Source organism: Hypomesus transpacificus, chromosome 3 (assembly GCF_021917145.1).
Source record: "Hypomesus transpacificus isolate Combined female chromosome 3, fHypTra1, whole genome shotgun sequence".
Lineage (NCBI taxonomy): Eukaryota > Metazoa > Chordata > Actinopteri > Osmeriformes > Osmeridae > Hypomesus > Hypomesus transpacificus.
Window position 1 is genome coordinate 1654537 of NC_061062.1, and position 27758 is coordinate 1682294.

The 27758-nt window shown below is 52.9% G+C and overlaps 1 protein-coding gene across 1 annotated transcript in view; it reads left to right on the forward strand.

Moving 5' to 3' along the window:
* The window catches only part of eml5 (EMAP like 5), a 41465-nt gene that overhangs the window by 9364 nt on the left and 4343 nt on the right, over window positions 1–27758 (forward strand). Inside the window, exons 3-32 of the mRNA XM_047047862.1 lie at window positions 1851–1949; window positions 2780–2848; window positions 6773–6958; window positions 7884–8019; window positions 9532–9733; window positions 9972–10109; window positions 11698–11954; window positions 12088–12300; window positions 12384–12551; window positions 13467–13573; window positions 13974–14092; window positions 14369–14555; window positions 14769–14874; window positions 16477–16570; window positions 18779–18879; window positions 18978–19283; window positions 19465–19592; window positions 20341–20482; window positions 20610–20762; window positions 21381–21512; window positions 21701–21789; window positions 22394–22570; window positions 22765–22966; window positions 23107–23233; window positions 25553–25631; window positions 26031–26160; window positions 26333–26431; window positions 26877–26897; window positions 27093–27266; window positions 27385–27593. Of these exons, the coding sequence (XP_046903818.1) occupies window positions 1851–1949; window positions 2780–2848; window positions 6773–6958; window positions 7884–8019; window positions 9532–9733; window positions 9972–10109; window positions 11698–11954; window positions 12088–12300; window positions 12384–12551; window positions 13467–13573; window positions 13974–14092; window positions 14369–14555; window positions 14769–14874; window positions 16477–16570; window positions 18779–18879; window positions 18978–19283; window positions 19465–19592; window positions 20341–20482; window positions 20610–20762; window positions 21381–21512; window positions 21701–21789; window positions 22394–22570; window positions 22765–22966; window positions 23107–23233; window positions 25553–25631; window positions 26031–26160; window positions 26333–26431; window positions 26877–26897; window positions 27093–27266; window positions 27385–27593 (4350 nt within the window). The remainder of the gene's footprint in view (window positions 1–1850; window positions 1950–2779; window positions 2849–6772; window positions 6959–7883; window positions 8020–9531; window positions 9734–9971; window positions 10110–11697; window positions 11955–12087; window positions 12301–12383; window positions 12552–13466; window positions 13574–13973; window positions 14093–14368; window positions 14556–14768; window positions 14875–16476; window positions 16571–18778; window positions 18880–18977; window positions 19284–19464; window positions 19593–20340; window positions 20483–20609; window positions 20763–21380; window positions 21513–21700; window positions 21790–22393; window positions 22571–22764; window positions 22967–23106; window positions 23234–25552; window positions 25632–26030; window positions 26161–26332; window positions 26432–26876; window positions 26898–27092; window positions 27267–27384; window positions 27594–27758) is intronic.

Below are 27758 nucleotides of genomic sequence, written 5' to 3' on the forward strand. Positions count from 1 at the left end.
GCTGGAGGAGGTAGAGAGGAGGCTGGAGGCCGGAGGAGGTGGAGACGTGCTGACACCTTGGCGTGGAGGCTAGACACGGGACACTGCTCTGTGACTGTGGATACACAAGCTCTCAGGAGACAGGCTCGTTCTTCACCTCCAGCCCCATTAAAGTAAAGACATGATGTAGACCCCTTCCTCTGAACTGTCGGCTCGATCGCACACTGTCAGCGGGCGCACAGGTTTATGTTCACCCCTCACAGTGTGCTGTCGTGGGGAGTATTCATATTTCCCCAAATCAATATTGAATAGATGGAGTCCTCCTCGGTGTCCCAGAGACAGACAGGGGACCAGAGTCCTACCTCCTCTGGTCCCAGAGACAGACAGGGGACCAGAGTCCTACCTCCTCTGGTCCCAGAGACAGACAGGGGACCAGAGTCCTACCTCCTCTGGTCCCAGAGACAGACAGGGGACCAGAGTCCTACCTCCTCTGGTCCCAGAGACAGACAGGGGACCAGAGTCCTACCTCCTCTGGTCCCAGAGACAGACAGGGGACCAGAGTCCTACCTCCTCTGGTCCCAGAGACAGACAGGGGACCAGAGTCCTACCTCCTCTGGTCCCAGAGACAGACAGGGGACCAGAGTCCTACCTCCTCTGCTCCCAGAGACAGACAGGGGACCAGAGTCCTACCTCCTCTGCTCCCAGAGACAGAGAGGGGACCAGAGTCCTACCTCCTCTGCTCCCAGAGACAGAGAGGGGACCAGAGTCCTACCTCCTCTGCTCCCAGAGACAGACAGGGGACCAGAGTCCTACCTCCTGTGCTCCCAGAGACAGACAGGGGACCAGAGTCCTACCTCCTGTGCTCCCAGAGACAGACAGGGGACCAGAGTCCTACCTCCTCTCTTCCCAGATACAGACAGGGGACTAGAGTCCTACCTCCTGTGCTCCCAGACACAGACAGGGGACCAGAGTCCTACCTCCTCTGCTCCCAGAGACAGGGGAAGCCCGTGGTTCTTGCTGGTTGGCTGGAGAGCGGAGGATGGAGACAGGAAGTGACAGACGGGCTCTGAGGCTGCAGGATCGTCCGCTGCCTCAGTGCCTCCACTGGTCTCCTGACTCTGCCTCTAACTCAGCCTCTCCGCTCCCCACAGTCCAGGCCGAGGCACAGTTCAGGGGAGGCATGTCGGAAGGAATCCCTCAGTCCATTTACCATGGCAACACTATCAGGACTACACTTGTGTTTCCTACGTCGAGTTTTCTACGTATTGAATACCTAAGCAGCACGACCCAGCAGTAGTCTGTAGTACAGATCATAAACCAGCTCCTTGTTCTCTAAATCCAATGTAGCTTCTCATTTCTCATCTATACTTTTTATCCCATCAGTCTTGCTCTGTGCTGGAGGAAGGGTTCAAATCCACACTTTGTCCATGTTTCAACATAAAGTGGTAGATCTTTACCCCTCGTTAAAATACAGACTCCTCCATCACGGTGGAAGTGGTCCCTAACCCTTCCCCCTGCTCCTCTGAATGCCTAAACACTGCTTCAACAGCGGATCAAAGACAACACCCACCTTCGTACTGAGCAAGGTGCAGGGTGGATATGGATTTCCATAAGCGCTCCTCTCTTCTCCTGCTGCCCACACACATGGCTGTATGAGACCCTTCCATCCCCACCACTGCTGGAACAGCCAGAGTCTGGGGCTTGGGAGCAGAGCGTCTCTCTCTACCACACACCACAAACAGAATCATCACTGGCTTGACAGCCGGGGCATGAATAGAGAGATCCCTTGTCGTGTCAGTTGATAGGCAGGACAGAGAGAGGTGTATCCTGGTGCTGTGTTGTAATTCTCCTCTGTGCCTTTTTCTCTGCAGTGTCTGGTCTCAGTGGGCCTCGACTCCAAGAACACTATCTGTGTGTGGGACTGGAGGAGAGGAAGAGTCCTGGCTGCTGCCCCTGGCCACACCGACCGGGTACGTCTCATCCTCCTCCTCCTCCTCCTCCATCTCCTCCTCCTCCTCCTCCATCTCCTCCTCCTCCATCTCCTCCTCCTCCTCCATCTCCTCCTCCTCCTCCTCCTCCATCTCCTCCTCCTCCTCCTCCATCTCCTCCTCCTCCATCTCCTCCTCCACCATCTCCTCCTCCTCCATCTCCTCCTCCTCCATCTCCTCCTCCTCCTCCTCCTCCATCTCCTCCTCCTCCATCTCCTCCTCCTCCATCTCCTCCTCCTCCATCTCCTCCTCCTCCTCCTCCTCCTCCATCTCCTCCTCCACCATCTCCTCCTCCTCCATCTCCTCCTCCTCCATCTCCTCCTCCATCTCCTCCTCCTCCATCTCCTCCTCCTCCTCCACCATCTCCTCCTCCTCCATCTTGTCCTCCTCCTCTCTCATCCTCCCTTGATCAGCTCAATTACCTCTAAATGGATGCAGGATGAAGCTTGGATCTCAGGAGATCGAACATAAACCAGTTAGGCCTGATGGATATTTAACATCCCAGACAGACTCTGAGGGAACACTAAGATAATGAAATGGATCCAAAAAAAAGATGAAAGGACGGATTTTCTTTATTACTTCATATAGCCACACAATATTGACAATAACACCAAAAACATTGGGTGTGCTCGCACAGACACAAATGCACATTCAGTTAACCATAGAAACCGGATAGCCAAATCGTTTCAGATTCAATTAAATGTGAGCGAGATTGAATTTGCATGGTGTTTGTTGCGTTGTGTTTGTACTTGATGTTGCACCTGTCTGATTTCTGACTGTGCAGTGAACCTGCTGTGCACTTACTCCAACAGATCTTTGACATATCGTGGGATCTGTACCAGCCCAGCAAGCTGGTGAGCTGTGGGGTTAAACACATCAAGGTACGACTCATCACCATGCAGCACACACACACACGCTACACACACACACACACACACACACACACACGCTACACACACACACACACACGCTACACACACACACGCTACACACACACACACACGCTACACACACACACACGCTACACACACACACACACGCTACACACACACACACACACACGCTACACACACACACACACACGCTACACACACACACACACGCTACACACACACACACACACACGCTACACACACACACGCTACACACACACACACGCTACACACACACACACGCTACACACACACACACACACACGCTACACACACACACGCTACACACACAAGCTACACACACACACGCTACACACACACACACACGCTACACACACACACACGCTACACACACACACACACACACACGCTACACACACACACACACACACACGCTACACACACACACACACACGCTACACACACAAGCTACACACACACACACTCTACACACACACACACACACGCTACATATGCTGACTTTACTTTCAACAGCACAAAGTGAACATTGAGATTCAGGGCTTGTTAAAGAACAGAAGGCTCTTGGAGTGGTTTGCTATTGTGGCTCATTTGCATATTATTTCAAAATGTTCCAAGAGGAAATGACAAGGTTCTGTAGTCCTTTCCACCGTTTCAGTTTTTCTCGCATTATCGTCAAGACCATATCAAAGAGGAGAAATGCTCATGTTCTGGAGTTCGTGGCTGTTAAACCCTACCCTAAGTAGGACAGGCAGTGACTCATAGAAATCTCTCTTTTCAAGTTAATCTCTATTAACGTGGGACTGTATAGAAGTAGACATTTCTTCTTTTTGTAGGATAATTCAGCAGTGTCTGTATTCAAATATTGTAATATTTTCTCTCATTCAGCTTTTCAGGACTCGCCACAAACTGTAGGCTGGATTCAGTCGTTTTTCTGAGGCTATTTAATTTGTCTTTTTTCATAGAAGAAAGGTTTTTCATGAAACCATCTACAGCCAGTGCGTAACCTGTCTCTGAGGCGTTCAGTAATATTATCTGGGTGTGTTTTGAAAGGAGACACTAGGGACGATTCTGTTTCCAAAAATGAGGTTTTGTCTTGAGTGTCGACTTGTCACAAAATTACCTCTATTTCACTGAGTGTGATTGTCTACTCTTTTTGTCTCTCCTTACCCCTGTATGACTCTGTCTCTCTCTCTCTCTCTCTCTCTCTCTGTCTCTCTCTCTCTATGTCTCTCTCTCTCTCTCTCTCTACATTACATTTACATTTAGTCATTTAGCAGACGCTCTTATCCAGAGCGACTTACAGTAAGTACAGGGACACTCCCCCTGACCACTAGGGTGAAGTGCCTTGCCCAAGGACACAACATCATGTGGCACGGCGGGGAATCGATCCGGCAACCTTCTGATAACTAGCCCGACTGTCTCTCTCGTGGTTGTATTTCCCATGAGAAGAAGATCTCTGCTAACTCCCTCTTCACAGTCCTGCTTGTCTTCCCCCTCCTCCCCTCCCCCTCCTAACCCCCTTCCTTTCCCAATAATACCCAGACTCCCCTAAGACCCCTCCATTCAGAGAAGCCATCCTCCCCCCGCCCACCAGTCCCCCCTCTCCTCTCGTGTCCCCCCCCCTCTGATTTCTCCCTCTCCTTCTCTCTCTCCTGATGCAAAGGCAATCCAGCAATCGGCTCACATCATTCCAGAGCCTTTCCCCTGCAGACAATGTGACATCTGCTCCTCAGGCCTGTGTGCGCTGAGTGATTATAGCACTCAGTGCATCCAGGAGATTTAGCCCCAGTAATCCTCTCACCCTCGCCAGTCAGGCTGGGTACAACACACACTCCCTGAGAATACCTCTGCTCTCTGCCCCACAGGCCCCGCCTCCCCCACAGGCCCCGCCTCCCCACAGGCCCCGCCTCCCCACAGGCCCCGCCGCATCCCCCCCCCAAACCTCCACAACAGAGGGGCTGGCCATAGTTTAGCTAACAGGAAGTGGTTCATTTTGATCATGACTTCGTATGCACATACACTCATACACACACACCACACATACTCATACACACACCCCATACACTAACTCACATACACACACAAACACACACTGTGCTTGCTGGACTCACACTGTGTGACGGATGAGTTTCCTATGTCACTGTGGACTGCCAGGGTCAACTAGAGGGAGATGAGCTGGACGGGCTGGTGATATGGTCTCTCTCCCCCTGACCCCCGAGCACCCAGGCAGACCCCTCCTCTGACTCACCCCTGCCTCTCCCTGCCAGGACCAGCCTGTCAGTCAGGCCGCGTGCGACGCCCTGCCAGGCTGGCTGGTGACACTGTGGTCCGCTGGGACTGTGGGGGGGGGAGCCCGGAGGGAGAAGGAGGGGCTGGGCTGGTGGGTGGTGTGAATTACAGCCTCTCCACATTGATGACATTAAAAGGTTTTTTTTGCGTGGGGTTGTGAGGAGGGGGGAGGGTGGGGCATGGGGGGGGGGGAGAGGGAGGACCAGAGCTCTGAGTCGTGTGCTTGCATGAATGGAGTGAGTGGACAGGCTTGGCTGGTTCTGACCTGGGCAGAATGGAAGGCTGCCTTCTACTTTTAGTTTCCTTCCAGGCAAACAAAACCAAGCCTCTAGAGCCAATACTCTCTCTCTCTCTCTCTCTCTCTCTCTCTCTCTCTATCTCTCTCCTCTCTCTCTCTCTCTCCTACCCTCTCCTCTCTCCCTCTCTCTCCCCTCTCTCTCCCTCTCTCTCTCTCTCTCTCTCTCTCTCTCTCTCTCTCTATCTCCTCTCTCTCCCTCTCTCCTCCCTCTCTCTCCCTCTCTCTCTCTCCTCCTCTCTCTCTCTCTCTCTCTCTCTCTCTCTCTCTCTCTCTCTCTCCCTCTCTCTCTCTCCCCTCCCTCTCCCTCTCCCTCTCCCTCTCTCTCTCTCTCTCTCTCTCTCTCTCTCTCCCTCTCCCTCTCTCTCTCTGGGGGGGCTGGGGGGGGGGGGGGGGTCATCGGTGTGTGTCATCGGTCTCATGCCGTCGTCCCTCTCTCAGCCTCACCTCCAGACATAGAGGCAGTATCAGAGGCAGGATCAGAGGCAGTATCAGAGGCAGACACAGAGGGCAGTAACAGAGGCAGTATCAGAGGCAGTATCAGAGGCAGACACAGAGGCAGACACAGAGGCAGTAACAGAGGCAGTATCAGAGGCAGTATCAGAGGCAGTAACAGAGGCAGACACCGAGGCAGACACAGAGGCAGTAACAGAGGCAGTAACAGAGGCAGACACAGAGGCAGACACAGAGGCAGACACAGAGGCAGTAACAGAGGCAGACACAGAGGCAGTAACAGAGGCAGTAACAGAGGCAGTAACAGAGGCAGACACAGAGGCAGACACAGAGGCAGTAACAGAGGCAGACACAGAGGCAGTAACAGAGGCAGACACAGAGGCAGTAACAGAGGCAGACACAGAGGCCTGTCCTGGGGTCTGACTGTGAAGCAGGCCGAGCCAATCGCCGTCTGAAAAACACGCTAGGATGTGTCCGTGCATCCCAATGACAGACGAGCTACACGTCTGCTGGAGAGAGAGGGAGTCGACCTTGTGTTTCTGCGTGTGTGTTTCTGTGTGTGTTTCTGTGTGTGTGTGTGTGTGTGTGTGTGTATGTGTGTGTGTGTGTGTGGCATAGATGAGTTTGTATGCATGTTGAGCTCCAGGGAGGGGGTGTGTGCATGCATGCAGATCAGCTGGCTAGGGATCTGTCCCTCATCAGTTCATAAAGAGGGAAGCGCTTGGTTGTGGATTTTATAGATGCCTCCCTCGCTGCTACGTAAGCTGAATGAATTCAGTCATCGGTAAACAACTTTTCTGAGGGGTCTGGAAAATGTGTCCGTGCTAATGTCCTGTTCTTCTCTCTGTCTCCAGTTCTGGAGCTTGTGTGGCAACGCTCTGACCCCCAAACGAGGGGTCTTTGGCAAAACGGGAGACCTCCAGACCATCCTCTGCCTTGCCTGCGCCAAGGACGAGGTCACGTACTCTGGTGCCTTGAACGGAGACATCTACGTGTGGAAGGGCATCAATCTGCTGCGTACAGTCCAGGGAGCACACGGGGTAGGTCATCGTCCTGTTCCCCCTGTTGCTTATCTGCTCCTCTTCCTAGTAATACCTGCTGTTCCTGTGTCTCTGCCCCCCCCCCCCCTTGTCTCCTAGTGTGGGCTGGAAGTCAGTCAGAATGCTAAGCAGGCTGCTCTCAGATCAGCAGCTCTGGTACGTCGAGGCTCAGCCTGTGTTAGTGTTTCTCCCAGCCTCCACACGCCCTCCAGAGGCCCGCTCTCCCTCCCTCCCGCTCTCCCTCCCTCCCTTCCCTCCCGCTCTCCCTCCCTCCCTTCCTCGCTCCCTCCCTCCCTCCCGCTCTCCCTCCCTCTCTCCCTCCCTCTCTCCCTCGCTCAATCACACCGGCTGCCACACACCCACCTCAGCGCAAAGGTCAGCTCTGTCCAGCGCGCCGTGGTCCTCCACATCTCGCCCTCCACGCCCAGCTAACACAGCTACACCTCCTGCTGTTTACCCTGCTGGAGGCTGGCCTGCCTGGGCTTCTTACTGTGGACGGTTACGTGAGGAGAGCGGACTGCTGGCAGTGGGAGGCTGTGGCTCTGTTTGAGTCCTCAGGCCCAGAGCAGAGGATCAGCGTTTACTACCCCAGGATTAAATGATATCTGTAGGCTCGACAGCTGGGTGGAGAGATCCTGGGATGGAGGGATGGGGGAGGGGGACAGTGCTCCTCCGACACACACACACGCACGCACACATGTGTAGGATGCTGTCAAACTGTTTCCTAGCCAGCTCCCACGCCCCCTCTCCCTTCCACCAATCAGAGAGTCACTGCCAGAACCTGCCAACTAAACCTGCCAATCCGTCAGCGCTGCACTAGCCCATCTTCCTGAAACGAAAAGCAAGAAAAGCGTGGTCAGACAGGGACCCTGGTGGCAGCGTTCGCTCAGCCTGTGTCCTCCTGACTGTCTGCTCTCTCCTCCAGTCAGGGATCTTCAGCATGAATGCCTGCGAGGAGGGCTTCGCTACCGGGGGGCGTGACGGCTGTGTGCGGCTCTGGGACCTCAGCTTCAAACCCATCACTGTCATGGACCTCAGGGAAACAGATCAAGGATATAAAGGTGACGTCACCAGGGTGCTGTTGGTTATTTCCACCACTGCAGTCATTCACACTCACAGGCTTTGACAGACTACAGCTGTCAGAGAAGCGAGATCTCTCCATCTTTACTGTCTTATTTTTTTAGAGCACAAGCCCATTCTCTTGCCTTTATTCAGTTTTTTTTCTTGAATTCTTATTTGTAGTCACTCATGTGTTTTCTTGTCACTGTCTCTTTGGTTTTCACCAGTAGCTAGAGGGGAGATTAGCCGAGGTGGGTACTGTTGCCGGGGGCGATGTAGGAGTAGCCGCCCCATCATGTACCTATCCCTCCCTGTCCTGCTCCACCCCTGTGGGCTGCCCTGTCCTGCTCCACCCCTGTGGGCTGCCATGTCCTGCTCCACCCCTGTGGGCTGCCCTGTGCTGCTCCACCCCTGTGGGCTGCCCTGTCCTGCTCCACCCCTGTGGGCTGCCCTGTCCTGCTCCACCCCTGTGGGCTGCCATGTCCTGCTCCACCCCTGTGGGCTGCCCTGTGCTGCTCTACCCCTGTGGGCTGCCCTGTCCTGCTCCACCCCTGTGGGCTGCCCTGTCCTGCTCCACCCCTGTGGGCTGCCCTGTGCTGCTCTACCCCTGTGGGCTGCCCTGTCCTGCTCCACCCCTGTGGGCTGCCCTGTGCTGCTCCACCCCTGTGGGCTGCCCTGTCCTGCTCCACCCCTGTGGGCTTCCCTGTGCTGCTCCACCCCTGTGGGCTGCCCTGTCCTGCTCCACCCCTGTGGGCTGCCCTGTCCTCAGTGCTGTACATGCATTATGGACTGTATACAGTTTTAATGAAGTGTAAAGTTTGTGAATGTACAGGAAAGTTCTCTCTCCATCTCCCCATCTTTGATGTGTAGCCTAGAGACAGCAACCTTTAGCCTAGACCACTGTTTCCTTGACAACAGCTTTACTTATTTGATTCCTTCTGTGTCCTTCTGCTAATAAAAATCCCAGTTGTGCAGAGTGGTTGTGAATGTTACCCTGAAAGCCTCTGTCTGTGTGTACCTTTAGTTGTCGTCCTCATCGGCATGACGGTTTGTCTGGGTGTATCTGGGTATTGTATTAACGTGTGTTTGGTGTGTGTGCTCCTGTGTGTGTGTGTGTTTGGTGTGTGTGCTCCTGTGTGTGTGTGTGTTTGGTGTGTGTGCTCCTGTGTGTGTGTGTGTGTGTTTGGTGTGTGTGCTCCTGTGTGTGTGTGTGTTTGGTGTGTGTGCTCCTGTGTGTGTGTGTGCTTGGGCGTGTGTGCTCCTGTGTGTGTGTGTGTTTGGTGTGTGTGCTCCTGTGTGTGTGTGTGTTTGGTGTGTGTGCTCCTGTGTGTGTGTGTGCTCCTGTGTGTGTGTGTGTGTGCTCCTGTGTGTGTGTGTGTGCTCCTGTGTGTGTGTGTGCTCCTGTGTGTGTGTGTGTGCTTGGGCGTGTGTGTGTGTGTTTGGTGTGTGTGCTCCTGTGTGTGTGTGTGCTCCTGTGTGTGTGCTCCTGTGTGTGTGTGTGTGTGGGAGGACAGGGCTGTCGGTGCGCAGTGTGTGCTGGCGGGGGGATCACATCCTGGTGGGCACCCAGGACAGTGAGATCTTTGAGGTGGTGGTGCACGACCGCACCAAGCCTTTCCTCATCATGCAGGGACACTGCGAGGGCGAGCTGTGGGCTCTCGCTGTCCACCCCACCAAGCCCCTGGCCATGACCGGCAGTGATGACCGCTCTGTCAGGTAGGACCTTTAACCTTTAACCCCTGTTCATACCTGGTACTGGCTCTGTCAGATGGCTGAGCGGTTAGGCAGTCGGGCTAATAATCAGAAGGTTGCTGGTTCGATTCCAATAAGTATGTGAATATTTAAAATCCCCCAAAAACAAAAAATGTTTTAAGCTCTCATTTAGTAAGTCTAACTTCAGGATTGAAGTATTCTCCTTTTTCACCTGAGCACACTCCCATCATGATATGTGTAGGATATGGAGTCTGATCGACCACGCGCTGATCGCTCGCTGCAACATGGAGGAGCCAATCCGCTGTGCGGCCGTGAGCACGGACGGCATCCACCTGGCTCTGGGCATGAAGGACGGCTCCTTCACCGTCCTCAGGGTCAGGTAAGCACAGGGGTCAAAGGTCACCTGGGCAGAGCTCGTTTCTACTGCTCGTTTAACCTCTCAGACAGAGGCATTTCAGCTTAATTTCCTGTCTGTGGGTTGGAGTGGCGGTAACACTTGGTCCTGACCATGTGTCCTGATGCTGTGTCCTGACGCTGTGTCCTGACCGTGTGTCCTGACGCTGTGTCCTGACGCTGTGTCCTGACGCTGTGTCCTGACCGTGTGTCCTGACCGTGTGTCCTGATGCTGTGTCCTGATGCTGTGTCCTGACCGTGTGTCCTGACCGTGTGTCCTGACCGTGTGTCCTGACGCTGTGTCCTGATGCTGTGTCCTGACCGTGTGTCCTGACCGTGTGTCCTGACGCTGTGTCCTGACCATGTGTCCTGACCGTGTGTCCTGACCGTGTGTCCTGACCGTGTGTCCTGATGCTGTGTCCTGATGCTGTGTCCTGACGCTGTGTCCTGATGCTGTGTCCTGATGCTGTGTCCTGACCATGTGTCCTGATGCTGTGTCCTGACCGTGTGTCCTGACCATGTGTCCTGATGCTGTGTCCTGACCGTGTGTCCTGACGCTGTGTCCTGATGCTGTGTCCTGACCGTGTGTCCTGACCGTGTGTCCTGACCATGTGTCCTGACGCTGTGTCCTGACCGTGTGTCCTGACCATGTGTCCTGACCGTGTGTCCTGACCGTGTGTCCTGACGGTGTGTCCTGACGCTGTGTCCTGATGCTGTGTCCTGACCATGTGTCCTGACCGTGTGTCCTGACCGTGTGTCCTGACGCTGTGTCCTGATGCTGTGTCCTGACCGTGTGTCCTGACCGTGTGTCCTGACGGTGTGTCCTGATGCTGTGTCCTGACCGTGTGTCCTGACGCTGTGTCCTGATGCTGTGTCCTGACCGTGTGTCCTGACCGTGTGTCCTGACCGTGTGTCCTGACGGTGTGTCCTGACGCTGTGTCCTGACCGTGTGTCCTGACCATGTGTCCTGACGCTGTGTCCTGACCGTGTGTCCTGACCGTGTGTCCTGACGCTGTGTCCTGACCGTGTGTCCTGACGGTGTGTCCTGACGGTGTGTCCTGACGGTGTGTCCTGACGCTGTGTCCTGACCGTGTGTCCTGACCGTGTGTCCTGACGGTGTGTCCTGACGCTGTGTCCTGACCATGTGTCCTGACCGTGTGTCCTGACCGTGTGTCCTGACGGTGTGTCCTGACGCTGTGTCCTGACCATGTGTCCTGACCATGTGTCCTGACGGTGTGTCCTGACGGTGTGTCCTGATGCTGTGTCCTGACCGTGTGTCCTGACGCTGTGTCCTGATGCTGTGTCCTGACCGTGTGTCCTGACCGTGTGTCCTGACCGTGTGTCCTGACGGTGTGTCCTGACGCTGTGTCCTGACCGTGTGTCCTGACCGTGTGTCCTGACCGTGTGTCCTGACGGTGTGTCCTGACGGTGTGTCCTGACCATGTGTCCTGACCGTGTGTCCTGACCGTGTGTCCTGACGCTGTGTCCTGACCATGTGTCCTGACCATGTGTCCTGACCATGTGTCCTGACCGTGTGTCCTGACCATGTGTCCTGACGGTGTGTCCGTGTGCAGGGACATGACAGAGGTGGTCCACATCAAGGACCGGAAGGAGGCCATCCATGAGCTGAAGTACTCACCTGACGGAGCGCACCTGGCCGTGGGCTCCAACGACAACTCTGTGGACGTGTACGGGGTGGTGCAGAGGTACAAGAAGGTGGGGGAGTGCCTGGGTTCCTGCAGCTTCATCACTCACATGGACTGGTCCACCGACAGCAAGTACCTGCAGACCAACGACGGCAGCGGCAGAAGACTATTTTACAGGATGCCAAGTGAGTTCTTGTCAGCCTCAGTTGGGTTAGTCAGTGTTTGGGTGCTTAAGGGGAAATGAAACGTGTTTGTTGTATTCTTTGTTTGAAAAACACTTTTTTCTTGTCTTTTTTTTGTCTTTTTTTTATACCTCAGGCGGTAAGGAAATCGCCAACCGTGAGGATCTGAAGATGGTGCAGTGGTCTTCCTGGACGTGTGTGTTGGGTCCCGAGGTTAACGGAATCTGGCCTAAATACTCAGAGATCAACGACATCAACTCTGTGGATGCAAACTTCAATAACCAAGTTTTAGTAACAGCGGACGATTACGGATTAGTGAAACTTTTGCGATACCCATGTATAAGAAAAGGTAAGGATTTTTCAGTTTTGTTTTGGATTAGGGTTTTTACATTTTGTATGTTTGGCTGACATTACGTGACTTTCTCCTCCTAGGTGCAAAATTTAAAAAGTATTTAGGTCACTCTGCCCATATAACCAACGCCAGGTGGTCACATGACTACCAATGGGTGATCACCATTGGTGGAGCTGACCACTCTGTGTTCCAGTGGAAGTTTGTTCCGGAGAGAAAATCAAAAGAATCTCTCCACATAGCACCTCAAGGTAGGTTGCACCAACATCACACTGTGACATCACACTGTGACATCACCGCCCAAATAAGGCCCTAACTTACATTTAATAATTTTTTGCAGACTTAACGCTGCACACCCTGAAAAGTCACAGTGTTCCGCCCTTTTAGCTTATGTTACCTGTAACCCTCTAAAAGCTCTTCGCAGAGAGCTATCATCACATCATAAATAATGAAGAAAACATGAAGTGACTCAGGCTGGCAGCCAGCACACTGGGGTACAGTTTGCTTAGGCACGAACGTGAAACCTTGTCCTCGTTTGTAACCGCTGTTGTTTTGAAAGAGACGGTCCTAGGCAGTGCTGCAGTGTGCATTGGGAAAATTAAACGTCATACTGAATACCACTTACTTTAATTTAGCTAATGGATCCTGGGAGAAGGGCTGAGCCTGCCAGCACTGCTGATGGCCTTGTCTTGGCTCAGTCGCCTTTCTCTTCATCAGCATTATGTCTGAGTGATGGCCCCTGTAAGGGTGCCTGTAAGGGCCATGCAGTCCACCTTGTAGGACTGTTAGAGCCTGAACAATCTGAAGCCACACAGTAAACCACCAGTCTACATCCCATAGCAACAGGGAGTCAGGTGGCTGAGCAGTTAGGAAGTCCGGCTAGTAATCTGAAGGTTGCCAGTTCGATTCCCTGCCGTGTAAAAATGACGATGGGTCCTTGGGCAAGGCACTTCACTTGCCTCGGAGGAATGTCCTTGTACTTACTGTAAGTCGCTCTGGATAAGAGTGTCTGCTAAATGACTAATGTAAAAATGTAGCACCTCAGCTTTAGAGCGCAAACAGGACGTTGTCTGCAGTCAAAGTGTTGCCGTGGTGATCCTACATGTGGAGTCAGTGTGGTTTTGTCAGAGGTGGAGGGTGACTGTGGATGCACTCCTCTCCTGCAGAGAGCCTGGCGGACTCCAACAGCGAGGAGTCGGACTCGGACCAGTCGGACGTGCCGGAGATGGACTCAGAGATCGAACAGGAGACGCAGCTCACGTACAGGAGACAGGTCAGTCACCTGATCATCACCCATTCAGTCAACTGATCATCACCTGATCATCACCCATTCAGTCACCTGATCATCACCCATTCAGTCACCTGATCATCACCTGATCATCACCCAATCAGTCACCTGATCATCACCTGATCATCACCCAATCAGTCACCTGATCATCACCCAATCAGTCACCTGATCATCACCCATTCAGTCACCTGATCATCACCCATTCAGTCACCTGATCATCACCCAATCAGTCACCTGATCATCACCCAATCAGTCACCTGATCATCACCCATTCAGTCACCTGATCATCATTCATGATCTAGCTGCAGCCTGTGTAGAACAAACATATTTACATATACTTACATTAAACATGTATATCTGTGTCACGTGGTTGATTCCTGCACAGGTTTACAAAGAAGATCTACCTCAGCTCAAAGAGCAGTGCAGAGAGAAGCACCGAGCGCTGGCCATGAAGAAGAGAGAGAGGGCCCCAGGAAGTGGCGTCAAACTGCACTTCATCCATGGGTGGGTGGACCTGCTGCAGGCATTACACCTCCCAACACAGTACTGTCTCTCTCTCTCTCTCTCTCTCTGTCTCTCTCTCTCTCTCTCTCTGTCTCTCTCCCTGTCTCTCTCATTGTCTCTGTCTCTCTCTCACTCTGTCTCTGTCTATCTGTCTCTCTCTCTTTCACTCTCTCTCTCACTCTCTCTCACTTACCCTCTCTCTTTCTCTCTCTCTCTCTGTCTCTCTCTCTTTCTCTATCTCACTTACCCTCTCTCTCTCGTGTTACCGTCCTGCAGCTACAGAGGCTACGACTGCCGTAGCAACCTGTTTTACACTCAGACCGGGGAGATAGTGTACCACGTGGCGGCTGTGGGCGTGGTCTACAACCGCCAGCAGAACACCCAACGCTTCTACCTGTGCCACGACGACGACATCCTGTGCTTGGCCATCCACCCCCTCAAGGACTATGTTGCTACCGGCCAGGTAGCCAGCCAGCCCCTTCTCTGCATGAAATATTCAGAGGCTGGGATAGAGTAGCTCTCAGTGGCCAGGTCGGAGTTAGGACAGATGGGCTGGCCTGGAGGAATGTCCCTCAGCTAAGACTGAAGTGTTGGATTAAATATGTTTATTGTGTACACAAGCCATTCAATAGCCAAGCAACAAGACAATATAAAGTGTGTGTGTGTGTGCTCTCAGGTGGGCAGAGACTCCTCCATTCACATATGGGACACGGACGTCCTGAAGCCTATGTCAGTGTTGAAAGGATCCCACGAGCTGGGGGTGTGTGCACTGGACTTCTCAGGTAACCCTCCCCCCCATCCCCCTCCCCCCCATCCCCCTCCCCCCCATCCCCCTCCCCCCATCCCCCTCCCCCCATCCCCCTCCCCCCCTCCCCCTCCCCCCCATCCCCCTCCCCCCCATCCCCCTCCCCCCATCCCCCTCCCCCCCATCCCCCTCCCCCCCATCCCCCTCCCGGAACGCTCCGAAACGCTCCACTGCTGCCTCCAGCACCTCTCTCTCCCTAACCCTAACCCTCCCCCCCATCCCCCTCCCGGAACGCTCCCAAACGCTCCACTGCTGCCTCCAGCACCTCTCCCCTGACCATTCTCTGAACATGCCAAAACAAAAAAAACACCCCTTCCTCCTCAACAATAGAGCCACTGGTGGGGAGAGAGAGTCAGTCAGGCCTGTGTGGCCTGACAGAGGAGGAGGGTGAGGGGGAACGTTCAGGCCTGTGTGGCCTGACAGAGGAGGAGGGTGAGGGGGAACGTTCAGGCCTGTGTGGCCTGACAGAGGAGGAGGGTGAGGGGGAACGTTCAGGCCTGTGTGGCCTGACAGAGGAGGAGGGTGAGGGGGAACGTTCAGGCCTGTGTGGCCTGACAGAGGAGGAGGGTGAGGGGGAACGTTCAGGCCTGTGTGGCCTGACAGAGGAGGAGGGTGAGGGGGAACGTTCAGGCCTGTGTGGCCTGACAGAGGAGGAGGGTGAGGGGGAACGTTCAGGCCTGTGTGGCCTGACAGAGGAGGAGGGTGAGGGGGAACGTTCAGGCCTGTGTGGCCTGACAGAGGAGGAGGGTGAGGGGGAACGTTCAGGCCTGTGTGGCCTGACAGAGGAGGAGGGTGAGGGGGAACGTTCAGGCCTGTGTGGCCTGACAGAGGAGGAGGGTGAGGGGGAACGTTCAGGCCTGTGTGGCCTGACAGAGGAGGAGGGTGAGGGGGAACGTTCAGGCCTGTGTGGCCTGACAGAGGAGGAGGGTGAGGGGGAACGTTCAGGCCTGTGTGGCCTGACAGAGGAGGAGGGTGAGGGGGAACGTTCAGGCCTGTGTGGCCTGACAGAGGAGGAGGGTGAGGGGGAACGTTCAGGCCTGTGTGGCCTGACAGAGGAGGAGGGTGAGGGGGAACGTTCAGGCCTGTGTGGCCTGACAGAGGAGGAGGGTGAGGGGGAACGTTCAGGCCTGTGTGGCCTGACAGAGGAGGAGGGTGAGGGGGAACGTTCAGGCCTGTGTGGCCTGACAGAGGAGGAGGGTGAGGGGGAACGTTCAGGCCTGTGTGGCCTGACAGAGGAGGAGGGTGAGGGGGAACGTTCAGGCCTGTGTGGCCTGACAGAGGAGGAGGGTGAGGGGGAACGTTCAGGCCTGTGTGGCCTGACAGAGGAGGAGGGTGAGGGGGAACGTTCAGGCCTGTGTGGCCTGACAGAGGAGGAGGGTGAGGGGGAACGTTCCGTCTCAGACGTGGTGTTGTGAAGTCTGGGTATTCAGGCTGTCTAGCAGCATCAAGGCGGGGAATCTCTCTCGCCTCCTCTAATTGGCCTTGGACCGGCAGAGCCAGGCAGGCTGCCTTGCAGGGGGAAAGGGAGACACTGTCTTTGTGAACGCTGTATTGAACAGACACATGTTGTTTCTCCTAGCGGATGGTAAACGCCTGGCCTCTGTAGGACTGGATGACAACCACACCATTGTCCTGTGGGACTGGAGGAAGGGGGAGAAGCTCTCTGCCATAAGGTGAGCACACTGACCGACCCCTAGGACTGTGTCAGGTAAACCCCTCCTCCGCTACAGCAGACGTCACCTGAACAGACCCAGACTGCAGACCCAGCTGTATTAGGGTCACATGCTTCTGGATCGAATAAAACATTAGACGATCTAAAGAATATAGATTTGGTTCACGTTCATACAGTAAAAGGCTTTTTTTCTTCTTCTTCTTCCTCCAAGCACATTGTTGGCAGCTATCTCTTAGATCCTTAGTTCCTGCAGAGGACTCATTCTTGTGGGACGATGAATCAAAGGTTTAAGAGCTCACACGTAAATGGCATTTGAGTTCTCCAAACTGGAGAATCACAAATCTCAAACTTTCATTTTGGAGACAGTTTTAGCACCTGCTGTTTAAATATGGACATTTATATATAAGGTGCAAATTGAAATTGTACAGCTGAGTTATGAGGAGATGGAGGAAGCGTGGATGAGTTATGAGGAGATGGAGGAAGAGTGGGTGAGGCGAGTCCTGCCGTGGTAGAGCAGGGAGACTGAAGCTAAGAGAGGCCCTGGAGAACAGATGACCTGTCGGTCCACCTGGGGTAGCTCAGCGGTTAGAGCACTTAACTGCAGACCGAGAGGTCACAGGTTGTAGTAATGCCCTATGCTGCACACCACTTTGGAGAAAAGCGTAGGCTAAATGAACATGGTAAGATACATTATTCTCTTTTCACTGCACTGGCTCATTTAGAATGAAAGATGGCCAAAGACGAATTATAAATCTCATAATGAAGAGCTACAATTTACATGGAAAACCATCAAAGAACTTTCAAAAGCAGTCGTCTCAGTGAATCTAGAGGTTTACAAATTTCCCTAAATAACAGCCGGCTGTCTCGTTTTGATTGCTTAACATTAGTTTCTGTCCTAATGCTCCATGGTCGTTCCCCCTGGCTAGACGGGACTGTGGCCCAGCCAGACTCTCCTGTGGGCCGCTGTGTTCAGGGCTCCCAGGGCAGCCCACAGACAGCCTGGAGCTGCACTAATCTCCCTTACAGGCCCTGGTGGGCAGTGCAGTGAGGCGGGCGTGGGGAAATGGGGCCTGACAGAGTCTGTCTTGTGCTCGGCACTGCCTGGTCCTCTGAGAGGGAAGCATGGGGTGAGGAAGGAGTGGGCTGAGGGAGGGGAGGGGAAGAGATGGGGGGAGAGAGTGGAGGAGGAGGAGAGAGAGAGGGAGGAGAGAGAGGGAGGAGAGAGAGGGAGGAGGAGAGAGAGGGATGAGAGAGGAAGAGAGAGGGAGGAGAGAGAGAGGGAGTAGAGAGAGGAGGAGAGAGAAGGAGGAGAGAGAGGAGGAGGAGAGTTAGAGAGGGCTTCAGCAGCAGGAAGGGCAGTGATTAGACATGTCAGTGTGCTGTGCTTCATCGCCTCAGATAGGGCAGAACACTGATCCTTCAGACAGCAAGAGAGAAGCTGGGCCTTGGGAGGAGCACAGACAGACACCCTGACAGACAGACACCCTGACAGACAGACACCCTGACAGACAGACAGACAGACAGACAGACAGACAGACAGACAGACAGACAGACAGACAGACAGACACCCTGACAGACAGACACCCTGACAGACAGACAGACAGACACCCTGACAGACAGACATCCTGACAGACAGACAGACACCCTGACAGACAGACACCCTGACAGACAGACAGACAGACAGACACCCTGACAGTGAGACACCCTGACAGACAGACACCCTGACAGTGAGACACCCAGACAGACACCCTGACAGACAGACAGACACCCTGACAGTCAGACACCCTGACAGACAGACACCCTGACAGACAGACAGACAGACACCCTGACAGACAGACAGACACCCTGACAGACAGACAGACACCCTGACAGTGAGACACCCTGACAGACAGACACCCTGACAGACAGACAGACACCCTGACAGTGAGACACCCTGACAGACAGACACCCTGACAGACAGACACCCTGACAGTGAGACACCCTGACAGACAGACACCCTGACAGACAGACAGACAGACACAGACACCCAGACAGACACCCTGACAGACAGACAGACACCCTGACAGACAGACACCCTGACAGACAGACACCCTGACAGTGAGACACCCTGTGGAGATTCCACATGGTTGTCTTCCTCTTCATATATCCGTACAACCCTTTTGATCTTGATTAGGCTGGATGTAAGGCTGCTGTCATGTTGTCTCCACAGGGGAAGCAAGGATAAGATTTTCGTCGTTAAAATCAACCCATACATGGCAGACAAGCTCATCACAGCCGGCGTTAAACACATGAAGTTTTGGCATAAAGCCGGTAAGTGTCTGACACAGCCCGGGCGCGTCTGATAAACAGAGCAGTGTTCCCTGCCGCGGGGCCGTGTGAGATCTCATTGGACGCCCTCCTCTCCTCAGGCGGGGGTCTGATTGGTCGGAAGGGCAACATGGGGAAGACGGAGACCATGATGTGTGCGGTGTACGGCTGGACGGAGGAGACGGTGTTCTCGGGCACGTGCACAGGAGACATCTGCATCTGGAGAGACATGTTCCTGGTGAAGACCGTGAAGGCCCACGACGGGCCGGTGTTCAGCATGCATGCCCTGGAGAAGGGCTTTGTGACCGGGGGGAAGGACGGCATCGTGGCTCTCTGGGACGACACCTTCGAGAGGTGCCTGAAGACCTACGCCATCAAGAGAGCCGTTCTGGCGCCCGGCTCCAAAGGTAAAAGGTCACCTTCCTTCCTTCTACTCCAATCACATTACGTGGCGAGCTCGCGGCTGGAGAGAGGCAGTGAAATCGTTTAGATGGAAATCCATTAAAACACTCAATCCCATTTGGCTGTAATGAAGATTGCTTTCTGTGGCGGAGGTGGAGGTTGTTGACGGTGTGATTGGCTCTGCAGGGTTGCTGCTGGAGGATAACCCCTCCATACGGGCCATATCCCTGGGTCACGGTCACATCCTCGTGGGAACCAAGAACGGGGAGATCCTGGAGGTGGATAAAAGTGGACCCATTACTCTGCTGGTGCAGGTGAGAGGAACACAAACACAACTCAAATACCTGTCACATTCCTGAACAGTTCAAGTACCAATGAAAAACTTAATTCAGGCTAATTCAGGCAGCGAATGAGCAGCCAGGTCATTTGAGCACAGCTAAGTGGCAGCCAATGAGAAGCCAGTGATGGAAGGGTCAGGTGGGGTTAGATGATTCTGGCTTGTTGCTCTTAGAAGACTGTTGCTAATATCTCTTAATATTATTTTACAAATGTTGGCTGTCTAGAGTCTAGACAACTTGTATAAAACAATTTTGAAACATTTTAAATAAAATGGTCTTGTCATTTTAATTTTGTGAAGTGCCCCTACAATCTTTTCAAGATCCGAGATAGAGACCCAGAGCTAATCTTATTAATTACCTTTTTGAAATGCTTTAAGGTAAATAAGCAATTTCTTGTGCCTCAAGGCAATTCAATCCAATCATATGGGATGAGTTTTGTCAGACGGTTCGAGCTGCCATGTTTCAACATTGATTTTCATCGAGCACTTAGCTCAGTACCCAAGCCCATCAACTACTGCCTTTATTACATTCTCAGTGATGGGATTCTGGTTGGGACTCCATGTTCATCAGACATTTATAATAAATATATATGGGTCCAGAAGGCAGTTCTCTCTCTCTTTGTCTCTGACCTGGCGACACTTTGAGTCAGATTCTTCTGTCTTTGTTTTCTGTCTGTGTGTGTGTCTGTGTGTGTGTGTGTGTGTGTGTGTGTGTGTGTGTGTAGGGTCACATGGAGGGGGAGGTGTGGGGTCTGGCCACTCACCCCCATCTCCCGCTGTGTGCCACCGTCAGCGACGACAAAACGCTGCGCATCTGGGACCTCTCCCCCAGCCACTGCATGCTGGCCGTACGCAAGCTCCGCAAGGGTGAGTGATCCAGGCGCCTCAGTGAGACACGAGACCCAGCCTCAACCCCCCCTAACCCCCCCTCTGTCACTGTGGTGCCCGTCGGTTGGCTCGTCTGCAAGCTAACAGGAGCTCCTCCTGTCCCCAGGGGGGCGCTGTTGTTGCTTCTCCCCCGACGGCAAGGCCCTGGCTGTGGGCCTGAACGACGGCAGCTTCCTGATCGTCAACGCAGACACCCTGGAGGATCTGGTGTCCTTCCACCATCGCAAGGACGTCATCTCCGACATCCGGTTCTCTCCAGGTGGGCTTCACTCCCTCATCTAGTCTCATCTGCCCTGAGGGAGACCCCAGTCTCATCTACCCTGAGGGAAAGAGGAAAAAACTTCAGATGTAACCCCCAGCTCAGCTCAGCTCAGCCCAGCACAGAGCCAATGTAGGCTACAGTGTAAAAGTTAACTTTCCTCCTTAAAGTAAGTGGATGGGAATCAGGCAGGTAGTCCTATTCTGTCCCCCCGTTGTGAGGGGAGGAGAGACTGCTACAGGCATGACCCAGATCCACGGCTGTGTGTAATAAGGCCAGGGAGGAACGCAGTCAGAGAGGGATGAGAGGAGGGGGAGGACTCTCTCTCTCCTGGACACCTAACCTTAATGTAGAAATCTCCAGATTCCCGCCCAGCAGACACAGCACGCAGCAGACAAACACAGTGGACGTGACACGGATACGGAACAGCCTGTGGCGCTCACCATTTAACTCAGAAAAAAAAAGAAAAAAGATCTGTCACATTTTCTTTAGGAAGTTGAATTCACTGAATACAGAGGGGTGTCTCCAGGCTGTCACCTCTGCTGCTTATCAAGACCCTGCAGGACAGGGAGGCGAGGCAGAGAAAGAGGGATACTGAGTCGTCTGCTTCCTCTACAGGCGCTGGGAAGTACCTGGCCGTGGCGTCAGGCGACAGCTTCGTGGACATCTACAACGTGATGAGCAGTAAGAGGGTGGGCGTGTGCAAGGGCTCGCTCAACAACATCACCCACCTGGACTGGGACAAGAGAGGTAGGTAGTGTGGCAGAGACACCCAGCAGATGAACTCGGTCTGAATTTCTAACTCGAATTCATTTCAAATTAAAACAGCACCCAAGGCCATTCACGACAATGTATAAATACTACAGTCTCTTTCAAGGCTCCTCGAATTAAATGCTTGTCTGAGTAATAAAAGCTTCACTGTGTTTTTCCGTTCACAGGAAAATTACTGCAAGTCAACACTGGTGCTAAGGAGCAATTATTTTTCGAGGCGCCCCGCGGCAAGAGGCAGACTATTCCCTCAACAGAGGTGAGGAGGCTGGGAAGCAGGAGAGGCTGGGGAGCAGGAGAGGCTGGGGAGCAGGGGAGGCTGTGGAGCAGGAGAGGCTGTGGAGCAGGGGGGGCTGTGGAGCAGGAGAGGCTGGGGAGCAGGAGAGGCTGTGGAGCAGGGGGGGCTGGGGAGCAGGGGAAGCTGTGTGCTGGCCTACTTCCCCCCCAGGATGCCAGCGGACAGCCCAGAAAGGGCAGTCGAGCATTAACACGGCCCAGTTTACACCAGCGCCGTTCTAATTCCAGCCAGAGTAACAGGATAGCATTAGGCCCCCTTTATACTTTGTGACATTCAGACACCTTGAGAGCCATGGCGGGGGGAGACGGGTTAAGGAAAGCAGGGTTAGAGATGATGGATGCTGGTGAGGAAGGCGGATGGTGCCAGGTCAAATCTCACTGGAGCTTCTACCCTGCTCCTCATTCCTGACTCTCTTCCTCCTTCCCTCCTTCTATTCCTACCTCTCTCCCTCCTACCCCCTTTCCCTGCCTCTGTCTCTTCCCTCTACCCCTCCATCCCTGCCTCACTTCCTCCCTGCCTCTCTCTCTTTCCCTGCCTCCGTCTCTTCCCTCTACCTGTCCCACAGGTGGAGAAGATCGACTGGAGCACATGGACTTGTGTCTTGGGGGCGTCCTGTGAGGGAATCTGGCCTGTGGTCAGCGAGGTGACTGAGGTGACTTCCGCCTGTCTTACCAGCGACAGGAAGGTGCTAGCGACAGGGGACGACCTGGGATACGTCAAGCTGTTCAGGTACCCAGTCAAGGTAAGAGACTCGTCCTGGATCACGCATGATACAGAAGCCGCTATCTATTACCTTCTTATCTTGATTTCTTGAGAGGTTTCATTTTGTATGCTAATATTTACTCTGGCTCGAGGCTAGTACGTTGCTAGGTTTGCGCTAACTTTATGCTAATGTCTCAGCCGTGTTGTTCTAAGTGAGCGCTGTGCTGCCTACAGGGGAAGTATGCAAAGTTCAAGCGCTACGTAGCTCACAGCACCCATGTGACCAACGTGCGGTGGACCCATGACGACGGTCTCCTGGTAACGGTTGGCGGTGGCGACACTTGCCTGATGATCTGGAGCCATGAGGCAGAGGGACACCGCGAATCCCGGCACTGTGACAGCGAGGAGTCGGACATCGAGAGTGAAGATGACGGGGGTAGGAGAAACACACACACAGAAACACACACAGAAACACACACACACACAGAAACACACACACGCCTGACGTTAGGCCTCAGTCTGAGGTTAAGCCACTACAGACAGTAAGAACCCTCCTCCCATCCTTTCCCCGGTCAGGCTACGACAGCGACGTGACCAGGGAGAATGAGATCAACTACACCATCAAGGCCTTATCCACCAACGTGCGCCCCATGACCGGGGTGAAGCCCCACATGCAGCTGAAGGAGCCGTCTGTGGATGAGAGGTAACCCCCCTGCGAGGGCAGAGAGACCCCTCTCAGTGCGGGGGCAGAGAGACCCCTCTCAGTGCAGGCTCAGATGGATACACCTCACTGGGACGGACACATCCTGGTCACAGACAATCAGAGAACCATGCTGTCATGAGGTGTAGCCACTAGGGATTCTTGTTTTGATGAACAAAGAATTGACCGATAACTGACGCTCGTTAACGAGCATTAACCGTTAACCGAGAATATACACAATTTAGAATGGACGAGTGTCTGTGACCCATTAAAAACCAAATAAACAATATAACTACTGTTTTTTCAAAGATTTTTAAATAGCAGCATAAACAGCAGAACAACAGATTAACAAAGCGAAGACACATTGAATCCGGGAGCGCTGGCTGCAGCTAGGCTACATGATTAGTGGCTACAACAACACAGGAGTACCGTCAGTTATTTTGCTGCTGCTCAAAAACGAAAACAGAGATTGCCAAAGTAGCAGAAAGTCGCTAGATTTGTTGACATTTTGTCACTAGGGAAGTTGAAAAGTTGCTAAAACGAGCGACATTGTCGCTAAATTGGCAACACTGTACAACCGATAGTTTAAACCCGTCGTTTAGCGGTTAACTATGAGCATCCCTAGGAGCAACAGGACAGCCAATCACAATGCACCGTTGCTGTTTGCAAAATCAAGCCGCCATCTTAAAGTTTTAGTGACTGACAGGTTTTAGGACTTTTAGGATTCAGACTTTGTTTTTTTTCTTCTTCGTGTGAATTCACTGCTGTCTCCAAGAGGATAACCTCGCCTCTTTGCTTTGTCTTTTCTTTTCGATGGCTGTCCATCTATCTCTGCCCTGCTCTCCTCTTTGATACAACTTGAAGGCAGGGGGTGGTCAGGTAAGAGACACTATAAAAGCCCTCCCAATGAGTAAATACATAATGGCATATTACTGTCAGCAACCTAGACTGTATACTTGTAAATGAGTTTACGAAGATAATAAATGTAAACCAAGTGAGTGATGGTCTATGACGGGCAGGGCGGTTTCCAAGGGATAATTGTTTTCGACTTTTTGGAACTTTTTGGGATCTATGTTGCTTCTGAGGCTGGTGTGAACATCCATGCCAGTGGTGGTAGAGATGGTGTTGGTTGGTGTGGAGACTCCATGGTGCTGACTGACTGGTTAACCTAATGTCCTCAGTGGCTGCTGTGTTGTGTTCAGGCTGTCTGACTGACTGTGTCGCTGGAGCAGCTGGGAACTGTGTAAGAGCTTGTTCTAATCTCTCTCCCTCCTCTCTCTCTCTCCCTCTCTCTCTCTCTCTCTCTCTCTCTCTCTCTCTCTCTCTCTCTCTCTCTCTCTCTCTCTCTCTCTCTCTCTCTCTCTCTCTCTCTCTCTCTCTCTGTCTCTCTTTGTTATTGCTGCCATGTAGAGGGTCAAGGTAAGATCAAGGCCCTGTTTGGGTTTAACATTTTGGTTTTTATTCTCTGGGTACTTGTATGGGTTGGAGACGTTTATAGTCCTGTGCTATATCAGTCAAGTGATTTGTACTGTCTGAAGATGTGTCTGGCCTGCAAGAAGTCACATAGAGAAATCCCATAGAGAGATCCCATAGAGAGATCCCATAGAGAGATCCCATAGAGAAATCCCATAGAGAGATCCCATAGAGAGATCCCATAGAGAGATCCCGTAAAGAGATCCCATAGTGAGATCCCATAGTGAGATCCCATAAAGAGATCCCATAGAGAGATCCCATAGAGAGATCCCGTAAAGAGATCCCATAAAGAGATCCCATAGTGAGATCCCGTAAAGAGATCCCATAGAGAGATCCCGTAAAGAGATCCCATAGAGAGATCCCATAGTGAGATCCCATAAAGAGATCCCATAGAGATCCCATAGTGAGATCCCGTAAAGAGATCCCATAGAGAGATCCCGTAAAGAGATCCCATAGAGAGATCCCATAGTGAGATCCCATAAAGAGATCCCATAGAGAGATCCCATAGAGAGATCCGGTAAAGAGATCCCATAGAGAGATCCCGTAAAGAGATCCCATAGAGAGATCCCATAGTGAGATCCCGTAAAGAGATCCCATAGAGAGATCCCATAGTGAGATCCCGTAAAGAGATCCCATAGAGAGATCCCGTAAAGAGATCCCATAGATAGATCCCATAGTGAGATCCCGTAAAGAGATCCCATAGAGAGATCCCATAGTGAGATCCCGTAAAGAGATCCCATAGAGAGATCTCGTTAAGAGATCCCATAGAGAGATCCCATAGTGAGATCCCGTAAAGAGATCCCGTAGAGACCCCATAGAGGCTCTTCTTATTCCGGCTCTCTGTTCCAGACCTCCGGTCAGCAGGGCCCTGCCTCAGCCAGAGAAGCTACAGACCAACAACGTGGGCAAGAAGAAGAGGCCTATTGAGGTGAGCTGGAGACCGTCCTCACCTGAACACACAGGGATCAGGTGATCCTGTATGTAGAGAGACCATCCTCACCTGAGCACACATGGATCAGGTGATCCTGTATGTAGAGAGACCATCCTCACCTGAACACCCTGTGTAGAGAGACCGTCCTCACCTGAACACACAGGGATCAGGTGATCCTGAATGTAGATGCGTCAAATTCCTGTGAAGCCCAATCCCATCATGTGACTATTTTGTTTTCATTTCTCATGGAGGATAACAAGAATGATCAGGTTTGCTAATGCTGTTAACGCTGACCAACACGCCCCAGACAACCCTGTGTGGAGTAAACTGGAAGTGAATTAGCATTAAGGACACCAGATGTGTCTCTGTTGCCATGACGTCGATCCCTGCCCACAGGACCTGGTGCTGGATCTGGTTTTCGGTTACCGCGGCAACGACTGTCGCAACAACGTTCACTACCTGAACGATGGGGCGGACATCATCTACCACACAGCCTCAGTGGGGGTCGTCCTCAACCTGACGACAGGTGGGCTGGGGGGAGGGGGGTGCTGGGGGGAGGGGGGTGCTGGGGGGAAGCAAAAAGAAATACCACAGGTTATCAGATGTTGTTGAATGTGTGATTAATTACAGTCAAGTCCTACTCAAGCATTTTACTCTTTCATTGAATGTGTTTGTGCGTGCATGTGTTATCATTACAGCCTGCCAAAGCTTCTATCTAGAACATAGCGATGACATTCTGTGCCTGACTATCAATCAACACCCCAAGTTTCCCAACGTCGTGGCGACTGGCCAAGTAGGTATGTTTGTGAGAAGTTGCCCAAACTCCATCTTTTTCTTCCGTACATTTGTGTGTTCTACAGAAGGATAGCTGTGCATGATCTCCACTCGTACCACTGCTGTGAAGCAGAAAAAAACACTTAAATAAATCACTTCCTCATCGCTGTTGAGTTGAGGAGCAGGATAATTGTCTTGCAAGGTGCGTGCCTTACCATCACTGGAACTGTTCCAGGGGAAGGAGCTCTGTCGGGAATCTAAGTTCTAAAAATGGCTTGAGAAAGAAATAAAAAACGAGATGAATAAAGACAAACGCCCACCCCAATGCTATATACTATCCTGTACAGTGTTCGTGAAGTGTTGATATCGTTAGAATGTGACGGTGTAAATGCACATGCAGCGTTTGGGTCTCAGAGCTTAACGTTTTCCTTCGTCTCTCCTTGTGTGTTCTTTCATCTCTCTATTCAGGTGACCTAGGAGACATGTCAGGTAAGGCCACAAAAGGAACCGCCACCCACACATCACTGGTAGTCTGGGACCAGTCTGACAAGTACTCATGTCTGACAGCCGTTCAAATCCAAAAATCTCATCGACTCCTTGAACACAGTGCCCCCTAGTGGGACTCATGGCACAGACATGCGCACGCCTCACACAAACTTGCTGTTCCCGTGTTTCCCCTCGCAGCTACATCTCCCTCTATTCACGTGTGGGACGCCACCAGCAAGCAGACGCTGTCCGTGCTGCGGTGCTTCCACTCCAGGGGGGTGTGTTCAGTCAGCTTCAGCGCCACGGGCAAGCTGCTGCTGTCTGTGGGCCTGGACCCCGAGCACACCGTCACCATCTGGAAGTGGCAGGAAGGTAGGGGGCCGACGCTCGAGTCAGACACTGCCTGGTACCCTAACAGGGCCAGCTGTTCCAGAGGGGAACAGCCGGCACTCCATCCCAGCAGGGCTGACGAACCCTCTTCCTGCTCCAGGTGCCAAAGTGGCCAGCCGCTCTGGCCACACCCAGAGGATATTCGTGGCAGAGTTCCGGCCGGACTCGGACACCCAGTTTGTGTCGGTGGGCATCAAGAACGTGCGGTTCTGGACGCTGGCTGGCCGCGCCCTGCTGAGCAAGAGGGGAGTGATGAGCTCCATTGAGGATGCTCGCATGCAGACCATGCTCTCTGTCGCCTTCGGAGCTGTGAGTCCACTCCCTTCTCTGTCAACACACACGCACACACCTGATATCGCTGGGACTTGATAGACAATCTCTCTTGTAAATGCGTAAATTCATACTGGGCCTGTTTAGCTTAAACCCAAAAATAAACCCTATCATGCTTTTTAAACACCTGATTAATACTTAACT